This window comes from Belonocnema kinseyi, chromosome 2 (genome assembly GCF_010883055.1).
Source record: "Belonocnema kinseyi isolate 2016_QV_RU_SX_M_011 chromosome 2, B_treatae_v1, whole genome shotgun sequence".
In the NCBI taxonomy this organism is placed as follows: domain Eukaryota; kingdom Metazoa; phylum Arthropoda; class Insecta; order Hymenoptera; family Cynipidae; genus Belonocnema; species Belonocnema kinseyi.
Genome location: NC_046658.1, coordinates 122,831,338 through 122,841,848, shown reverse-complemented (window position 1 = coordinate 122,841,848; position 10,511 = coordinate 122,831,338). Strand labels below are relative to the sequence as shown.

At 25.3% G+C, this 10,511-nt stretch overlaps 1 protein-coding gene across 2 annotated transcripts in view; it reads right to left on the bottom strand.

The window, feature by feature from the left end:
• Window positions 1-8,903, bottom strand: part of LOC117167338 — a 24,110-nt gene extending 15,207 nt beyond the window's left edge. For both annotated transcript variants that reach the window (XM_033352194.1, XM_033352196.1), the window contains exons 1-2: window positions 8,770-8,903; window positions 7,947-8,594 (exon numbers count right to left, since the gene is read on the bottom strand). In XM_033352194.1, coding sequence (XP_033208085.1) covers window positions 7,947-8,594; window positions 8,770-8,799 — 678 coding nt within the window. In that variant the 5' untranslated portion in view covers window positions 8,800-8,903. The remainder of the gene's footprint in view (window positions 1-7,946; window positions 8,595-8,769) is intronic.
• Between the last annotated feature and the right edge of the window lie 1,608 nt (window positions 8,904-10,511).

The following is a 10,511-nucleotide window of genomic DNA, read 5'->3' as shown; positions in this document are numbered from 1 at the left end:
CCCCCCCCCCCCCCCCTGATTTCACGATTCGTTTTCGGTAGCTAACTGGCTATTTGGAGGAGTTTTTAAGTAAAGTGAATTTCGTAGGGTGTCAAGAGAATGAAAGTTCAGGCAATTTTGCTATGTTCTATAATTTTAGAAACAAATAAGGAAATTAATTCTTATCAAGCCTTCGTGCGCAATTATGTTGCACATTTTTTAAAAATTTATTTTGGTTTAAAAAATGTGCTTCCAAATTTGCGTAAGTTTCAGAGATATTCGGGAATTTTGAAACGATTAGAAAATAATTAAAATTTGTAAAAATTTTTCAAAGAATTTTTTAAGGTTTCACGAAAATGAAAAAAATTCTTTTAGGTTTCTACGAATAATCAATATAATTTTTTATTTTGAAAAATTTATTTTAAAAAATTCCAATATATTTTAAATTATGTTTAAAATGGTCAATAAATAATCTGAAGATTTAAAGGCAATCTTTTTCATTTAGCCGAATTTCAGAGAGAATCAGGTAAAATTTTAATAGTTTTTAATGATTAGAAGTCCGATAAGATTAGAAACAGAACTTTTTCAAGATTGGTAGGAAAATTTTTAATGACTTTTTATTTTAAAACCCGTACTTTATGAGAATATTAAAAAAGGTTTTTAAACATGTGAAAGGATTTCCTAAAATTTAAAAGAAGACTTAGAAGATTTTAAAGCAAAATGTTTCAATTTGGTGAGATATTAATAAATAGATAAAAATCGAGTAAATGTAAGAAATATTAACAAGAATCAAAGAGATTCAAATCGAATTTTAAACTTAAAGTCTGTTAGAAACTTAGATTTTTAAAGAATTCAAACATAAACTTTAGAAACTTTAAAGGAATTCCGAAAAATTTCACGGACGTAAAACTATTTTTCTTAAAATTCCTGGGAAAAATTTAAAAGATTATGAGTCAATTTTTTCACATCTTGAATTAAGGAACATAATTCTTATTAGGCTTATTGTGCAATTTTGTTACACTATTTTTTAAATTATATGTTGGTTTACAAATCTACTTTCAAATTTTAGTAAGTTTAAGAGATATTCAGAAATTTTGAAACGATTCAAATATAATTAAAACGTGTAAAGATTTTTCAAGAATTTTGTAAGTTATCACGAAAATGAAAAAAAAAAATGATTAAAGGTTCCTAGAAATAATTAAAATAATTCTTTTAAAGATTAGAAGACCTGACAAGCTTAGAAAAAAAATTATTTCCTTAATCATCGTGTGAAAATTTCTACTGATTTTTTATTTTGAAAAATGTGCTTTAAAAGAAAATTAAAGAAGATTTTTAAACACATGAAACAATTTCCTAAAATTTCGAAAAAGAGTGTAAAAGGTTGTAAAATCAACATTTTTTAATTCGACAACATTACAAGTTTAAAAAAATGTAAATAATCGTATAAATTCAATAAATATTGAGTAGAATTGATAAGATTAAAAAGGAATTTAAACTTCAGATGAGTTATAGAAACGTAGGATAAAGTGATTTAAAAAACTAAAAACCTACAAATTCCTGTAGAAGAATAAGAAAGATGCGCCTGGAATTTGTGCACAAATATCAGTCTTTAAAATTAAAATTCGAATAATTTTTTTAGAAATTAATTTCAGCAGATTTCTTCTCAAACAGAATCCCCGTTTTTAATCGCAAGAGGTTCAAATTGAAAAAATGAAAAATAAAAAAATAATAATAAAAGTCGGTAAACGAAGGACTTTCAGGTAATGAAAGATAATGAAAAAAACTCCTTGAGAAAAAATGTAAATAATTGTTTTGGAATAAATTCTAACAGAAAATTGGAAAAAGATTACCAAACATTTTTTATTATTTCCTAAAATGTTTAAAAAGTACGTAAAATATTTTGAAGCAAAGTGTTGTAATTTTTTTCATATTACTTAACTTTAGAAAAATTAACGAACATAATTCTTTCGAATTTGAGTAAGTTTAAGAGATATTCAAAAAAATGAAACGATTTGAAAATAATTAAAACTTGTAAAGATTTTTAAAGGAATAATTAACATAATTTTTTATTTCCAACAATTAATTTTAAAAGATAATTCTTAAACATTTCAAAACATTGCAAAAGATTTCAAATATTCTCAAAGCATCTGAAAAATTTTAAAGTTATTTTTTTAAATTTTGCAGAATTAAAAAAAAATCAGGAAAAATTTGAATAATTTTTAAAGATTAGAGATTGGAAGGTCTGACAAGATTTGAAAAACAGAATTATTTTTCTAATAATCGTATGAAAGTTTTGAATAATTTTTTATTTTAAAAAATGTGCTTTAAAAAAAATTCAAGCAGATTTTTAAACACATCAAACGATTTCCTAAAATTTAAAAGAAGAGTGTTGAAGATTTTAAAGCAAAATGCTTTAATTTGAATCTCGAAAGGTTCCAGAAGAATAAACATAGTTTCTTAAAATGCTTGGAAAAATTTTGTAGATTATAAGGAAATTTTTTTCTACATTTTGCATGATTTTTTAAATTTTTGATAAAAACTCGAGAGAGTTACCAATATGTTGAAGAATTCACAACGTTTTAAATAAATAAAAAAATTTTCTAATATTTTTAAAAATCCTATAAAATAAAAATAAAATGTCTTTAAAATCTCCTAGAATCTTTTCTGACATATCTGATTTATTCGAAAATCTGTTTTTTTTTAATTTTCTTAAAAATCTTATAATAATTATTTACATCTAAATTTGTAAACAAACTTATAATACTTATCTTATTGTATATGAAATCTTTCCAAAATCTTTAATGCCTTAAAATACTTATCTCAAAATTACAAAATTTAGCTTTTACAATTTTATTTCAAATGTAAAAAAATTGTAATTGGAAATTGATTGTAAATAATTGTAAAATAAATCCAACAAAATTTATTTTATGAAGAAATATCTCATGATTATAAAAAGAGAAAAAAATTGTAAAGGTAAGTTTTTCTAGCATTTTAATAACTAATCAACATATTTTTAGATTATTCTTCCTTGATGCTGGCCGAGCGTAAAACATGGTACAAAAAACCGTCGTAAAATTTCAAATAAAAACTGTACTCTCTATACATTAATTTTTGTAATTAAAAATAATAATATTTTTATAAATATTGCCAAAATTTATGTGAATATGATACACATTGATTTTCATTAAAAAAATTCCTGTAAATAGTTGGTGTTTTTTAAATTTTACGATATTTGTGTACCATTTTTGACCTTAACAAAAGTAGCATGAAAAGCCTAAAGTAGCATGAAAAGATATGTATCAAAAAAGAACCTAGAGGACTTTAAATTTTTTTATTCTATTGGATTTAAAAAAATATTAGAGAAATTCGAGTCTTTTTAAAAAATGTTTAGGGAATTTAGAAGTTTGGAAGATATCAACGAATAATTGATCAATTTTGAGAAATTGTTTGAAGTTTTTAAATATTTCTAATACGTTTAAAACAAAATAAATTCCAAAAAAATATTTTTAACTTACTACATTTTTCTTTAAGTTTTAAAAAATCATAGAAGTTGTAAAAAATTTTACTTATATAATCTTCTAAATTTTTCACAGGAATTTTAAGAAAAATAATGTTAAAAATAAAGATAAATTAAAAAAATTTTTAATAATTTTATCTCCTTGAAATCTTTCGGAATTCCCTTTAAACTTCTAAAGTTTATTTTTTTGAAATCTTTGAAAATCTACATTTCTAAAATGTTTAAGTTTAAAATTAGATTTGAATCTCCACCATTTTTCTCAATATTTCTTGTATTTACTGGATTACTTACGTTTTTTAAAACTTTTTATCCTATCAAATTTAAACATTTCGCTTTAAAATCTTCTACACTCTTCTTTTAAATTTTAGGAAATCGGTTGATGTGTTTCAAAATGTTTTTTAATTTTTTTTAAAGTTCGTTTCAAAATTTCTGAATATCGCGTAAACTTACTAAAATTTGAAAGCAAACTTTACACACCAACATAAACATAACAAAAAATGGTGCAACAAAATTGCGCAAGAAGGCTTCATAAGAATTATATTCCTTATTTTTTCTAAAATTATATAATATGGCAAAATTACGAAATAATTTTAAAAAATTATGAATTTTTTTTAATATTCTCTCAGAATTCATTCCATCCATTTTTTGGTTGAAAAATAATTTTTCAAATGAAAATCTAACATCTTTAAAAATTGAACTATTCTGCTGTAAATTCGATTGTTTTTTAAAAACATCTTTCAGTTACAAATTCATTTCTTACATCGAAAATTTATACTATTTTAAATTACAAATTTTGTTAAATAACTATTTTGGTTGATAATTTTACTGTTTTGTTGAAAATTCGATTTTTTTGTTGTTGAAAAAACATTTTCTTGTACTAAAAATGTAACTGTATCATTTTTGGTTGAATTTTTTTGGTAGGAAATTGACCTTTCTCAGTCAAAAATTCTTCTTTCTTGGTAGAAAATTATTCTTCTTGTTTAAAAACTCATCTATTTTAATGAAGAATTCATTTCTTTGGATAAAAATTCATTTTTTGGTGAAACTTCTTCTATTTTGGTATAAAATGGTTAAGATTTCATCTATTTTTTTGAAAATTAAACTATTTTGCTGAAAAATTTTTGTTCTAAATTGATTTTTTAAACTGATGATGTATCCGTTTTTCGTTGAAAATTTATGTATTTTTTTAACAAAAATTTTTGTTTTAAAATTGGTTTTGAAACTTTTGAATTTCTGTTTTCGGTAGAAAGTTATTGGTTCGAAAATTAAATTATTTCTTTACAAATTTAATTTTTTTCTTGGAAATTTAAATATTTTGTTGAAACTTAGATTTTTTGGGGTTGATAATTATTTTTCAACTGAAAATACATACATGAAAATTTACCTATTCAATTTTTCGTTAAAACATTATAATTTTAGATCAAATTTAATTTCTTTTGTTGAAACTTCGCATTTATTTGGGTTTAAAAAATAATTTTTTCAACTACAAACTTCAGTATAAACCACAATGTTTAAGTTAAAAAATGTATTTTTAAAAGTAATTTCTTAGGTTGAAACATTAAACTATTTTGTCGACAATTTGTTTTTTATTTGTTAAAAATCCGTTGTTTACTGAAAATATGACTAAGGCAGTCAGCACTAAATTTGGAATATTTTAGACCCAGAAGTCTGGTCTCTTATATCTATTTACATAGAGTCAATTATATTTTCCTCTTCGCAATAAGCCTAATGGTTCTAAGGTCACTCGGGATTTCAAAACCTGAATAAATTTGAGGAGCAGCTAGATCGTCATTCGTGAGGTCAGGAGAGCTCGGGTTCCAGCTCGTGCATTTTTGGCTTTACAAAGGCTGGGCTTCGCAGCATTTAACAGAGCCGACTCACCGAAACGCTACGTTTGAATGTGTCGCTCCCAGATGGAAGAGTGGTGGGGGCCGAAATATCCCACGTTCTGGAGACACTGTGTCACGATTCATCTCTCCTGCTTAAAAATTTTTATATTTGGTTGAAAATCTAATTCTTTTATAGAAAATGCAACTATTTTGTTTAAACCTATTATTTTTTTCTATCCAAAATTCAACTAGTTGGTTGAAAGTTGAAATAAATTGTTGAAAATTCCATTTCTAGATTGATGATTCATCTTTATGGTTGAAAAATTTAATATTGTGTTGGGAATTCTTTTCAGTTTCGGTTAAAAATAAATTTTTTCAACTTCAAATTTAACTATTCGATTCTTGGTTCAAAGTTTATTAATTTTAGTTAAAAATTCATGTGTTTCATTCAAACACCTTTTTTTGTGAAAGTTTAATTTTCTTTGTTAAAAAATCATCTTTTTATTTGAAAATTCAACTATATTCTGTTAAATGTGGAACTCTTTTGTTCTTTTTGTTGAGAAAGTTCCATTTTAATCCAAGGGAGATTTATAAGTCAATAAATAAAAGAAATGCATCCAAAATGTTGAATTTTCAAGCCAAAAGTCGAGCTTTCTATAAAATAATTTCAGCTAAAAAACAAGAAAATTAATTTTTTGCGAAACAATTTTTAAAAATAAATTACACACATTCACAATCAAATAGTTAAATTTCAATGTAAGAAATTAATAAATTTTCACCGAAAATACATTTAGTTAAATTTCTATTTGAAAAAAAAATTTCAACAAAAAAGATGAATTTTTAAGACAAAATGTAATAGTTGAGGTTTCAACAAAAAAAAATATATAAATTTAAAAATTGGAACAATTTGTTTAAATACAAAAGACACCTTTTCAACTAAGCAGTATCATCTATAACTAAAGTAGATTCGTTTTATACCATGCAGTTGCACTTTGAACCAAAAAGTTTATTTAAGAAACAAAAAATTTCAACATATTCCATAAATTTCCAACCAAATAGTTAAAGCTTCAACGAAAAAAAATGTCTACGACCAATGGAAAAGGGAATTTTCTAGTTAAAAAAGGATTGTTAACAAAAAAGATATATTTTTAACAGAAAGTCTAATAGTTAATATTTTAACCAAAAATATTTAAAATTTCTAATTTTCGAGCAGTTTATTTCAAGAAAATCGACTCATTTTTAACTGAACATTTCAATCCTCCAATACAATAGATTTAGTTTTAAACGAAACAGTTCATTTTTAATCAAAAAAACATTACATTACCAACCAAATACTTAAACTTTTAACTAAAAAATAAATTTTTTACGATAAATGGGATAGTTAAATTTATAGTTGAAAAAAATAATTGTCAACAAAAAATATGAATTTTTGACAGAAAAATTATTAATTAATGTTACAACCAAGAAAAATTTAAAATTTAAATTTAGAGCAATTTATTTGCACAAAAAAGACTCATTTTCAATTAAACAGTTGAATCCTCTAATAAAAATAATTAGTTTTAAAACAAACAGTTAGATTCTTAACTAAAAAGTTGAAACTTGTACAAACAAAAAAAAACCCGAATTTTCAATAAATTACATACACTTTTAAACGAATAGTTGATGTTTCATCTGCAAAGAAAAAATTTCGACGAAAAATTTAATAGTCAAATTTCTATTTAAAATAATAGCTGCCAACAAAAAACTAGGGTATACCCTAAGCCCCTAAGCAACATTTAGAACTGCCTGACCTGACAGTAAGCAAATGCCTAAAAAATAGGTCTTTGCTTCCAAGATTTGTTGCACTAAATACTTTTCTTATAATTTTTCCTTGAACACTTTTCTGACAATAATGAATGTGCTTATAGGGAAATTAATACTAATAATCGTTAATTGTAGAAATTTTGAAACAGCTTTAATACCTATGCTTAAGAAAACAATTTAAAATATGAAACTGTACGAACAAGCATATAAAAATATTAGTTATTGTAAAATATCGTTATGTTTTATTATTTGTAGATCAACTTAGTTGCTATAAAAAAAATTATAACAATATTTTTACCCGGGATGTATATTTTATTAATAACAATAATATAAATTTCCTTCGCATTTTTTATTTTATGTATAATTTTGTAACGTGAATGGAAGCAAAATGTTAGAACCCTTTTTAATTTTTAGAACTGCCCTTTAGGGTATAGCCTGCAAAAAACATTAATTTTCAACAGAAAATTTATCAGTTGATGTTTCAACCGAAAAATATTAAATTTTAACTTAAGAGCAATATACATTTCAATAAACAATATACGTCTTCAACTAACCAGTTCAATCCTCTAATGAAATAGATTTAATTTTAAACCAAACAGTTGCATTTCGAATCAAAAAGTTTAAATTTCTAAAATAAAAAACGAATTTCCAACAAATTACATAAATTTTCAACCAAGTAGTTGCATTTTGAACCACGAGGATTAACTTGCCACAAACAAAAGCAACGAATATTCAACCAAAAAGTTACATTTTTAATTGTTAAAGTAGTTTACGGACGGTTTCTAATGGTTAGCACCTTACACGAAAAAAAATCATACCTGAAATGAAGATCTCGAATACGAAGAGATTCCACTACAGTACTGAGAATCCGAGTTGAATCTTTTAATTTCGCTGCTATCAATAATGGGCCAAGATCCTCGATCCTCCAAAGACGGTGAAAATTTCTTTGGCGTTTTTAAAAGAAAACTCAAAGCAGTCAAGCACTTGAATTCCGAATTTCCCTTCGGAGCATTCAATCCAATTTGCATAGGTGTACTTGTATTTCGAGTCAACACCGGAGGTGAGTTGAAGGTGACGAAATCACCACTATGTCTGTTTTTCGTAACCGGTTCCTTATTGTTACATACATTTAAAGATGCCTTGATTTTGGAAGAAGGTGTTGACGGAAAACTTTTCCCCAAGACTTTCAAGAGTCGTTTCGAATTTTCGGTTTTCCACCAACCACACTTTTGAAGAACTACCAAATCCTGATTAGATTCGAAGGATTGACCACAGAGACGACACAGAAGTGGCAAATGATGAAAAACCAAATGGCAGATAAACTCGTGACTTTCGTCTCCTCTTATTTGAAGCTTTTTGGAACAACAGAGATCACACTTTAATTCGCGTTCCGAATGCTTCTTGCTTTCATGAGCCAATCGACAATTAACGCAGCAAAATAACTTTTTGCATTGTCGACAACGGTTCTGGAAATTTTGAGAAAAAAGACTTTACTTAATAAATATCGATTTACATAAGAAAATTATTACTTCAGATCCAGAGTGGATAGCATTTTAATTTAAATTGAAAATCTTTTTTTTTAACTGGCTAATGTTATTCAGTTTATATTTTTAAAGGCAAATACGTTAACTGATATTTAACCTCGTGCAATTTCATCCTCGATTTCTCCATCACATTTCACAAGGATTAACTGGGAACGGTTCACTTTGACTGGCAGTATGTGTTTACAATTTATGGAATACAGCTATCAAATAATCTCTTTCGTCCTGGGATAGATTAGAATTCTGTTGACCAGGGACGCACATAGGAATTAAAGGATCTTAACCGTTTTCCAATATAAAGAGATTTTGTTGAAGGAACCAAAACTAGGGGGCTGTGCATAAATTACAACTCATTTTTCTCTGGAAATTTAAACAACGTACCCCCCTTTTATAGGGTACGTAAGTTTTAACAACCCATTCCCTCGCCATATCTTATGTAATGTTTGCCGACTCAATTTATTTCGTAAGTTTATTTAAGAGTTAGGGGTCACCCATCAACTGTTTCAAATTGAAAGAGGGGGGGGGGGCAATGGAAGTAATGTTACGAACTTGATATCATTTAGTACGTTTCCTGATGATAATTTTGAAAAAAAGTTTGCTAATTTTATGAAAGGTGACTTTTTTTGATGATTCGTTGTTTTTTTGTAATTTAAATCCTTTTTAAAAGTTTCATTTCTTAAAAATTATTATATATTGTTGAAATTAATTTTGTTTTCGTTAAAAATTAATTTTTTTATTTAAAAATATAACAATGATATTTTTGTTTGGGAACTGATTAAATTAATTGAAGAAGATACGCATTATGTCGAGGATGTAACTATTTTGTTGAAAATTCCTCTGTTTGGTTTTTTTCAGAAAACATTTCCAATTTTGTATTTTCTGTTAAAAATTCATTTTTTATCTGGAAATTCAATTTGTAATCCAACGACTTTGTTAAAAATTGACGAAATCTGTTAAAATTTTTATTTTTTTTTGTAGAACATTAGGGTAAGGTGAAGCGAAATGGGCACAGGAGGTAAGATAAGCAACTCAATTTACTCGTAGGCTATTATTTCTTTTGTAATTTTTCTGTGTACCAATATAAAAAGACGTTATCAAACTTCTTTCGAAAATCTGTCCCTCAATGTTGAATAAACTTGGAAAAAACTAAAGTAAGTGTTTGAAGACATGTATCCTGCTATTTTGCATTTTTAGAGGATTTAAAAAGCATGAAAAATCACTAATTAGACATTATTCAAGTGGTTCTTTAAATAGATTATTTATTAAACCTTGAGTTTTTCAGTAAATTTACATATGATAAATTATATAACAGATTTAGGTGAAATTTGTATTCTGTCTGAAGTAGCCATGTGCCCTCTAAAAGACAACTATGCCCATCTCGACCCACCCTACCCTAAAATTCTCTACGGAAAAATCCACGTTTTTTGTTAAACTATTATTTAACTGTTATTATTATAAAAAAGTTTTTTTTTTGTTGAAAATGAAAAAAAAACAATAATAACGTAATAGCTAGTTATTATATGATCATTTTTATTGTTTATTTAACTAACGAATAAAAACACTAATAATAAGACATATTTCAACCAAAAAAAATATTTTTTTATTAAATTTTCGTTGTTGAAAATTCAAAAGTAATAATAATAAAAACTTAATTTTTTCATGAAATACATCAATTTTAAAACATTTTATTACATTTAAAAATAAATAAAAAAGACATATTTTCAACGAACTAGTTTCATCCTCAATTAAAATAGATTAGTCTTTAACCAAATCGTTGCATTCTCAACCAAAAAGTCTGCAGTTCTAAAAAAAATCTTTTCTTTTTTTTTAATTTTTCGTTGT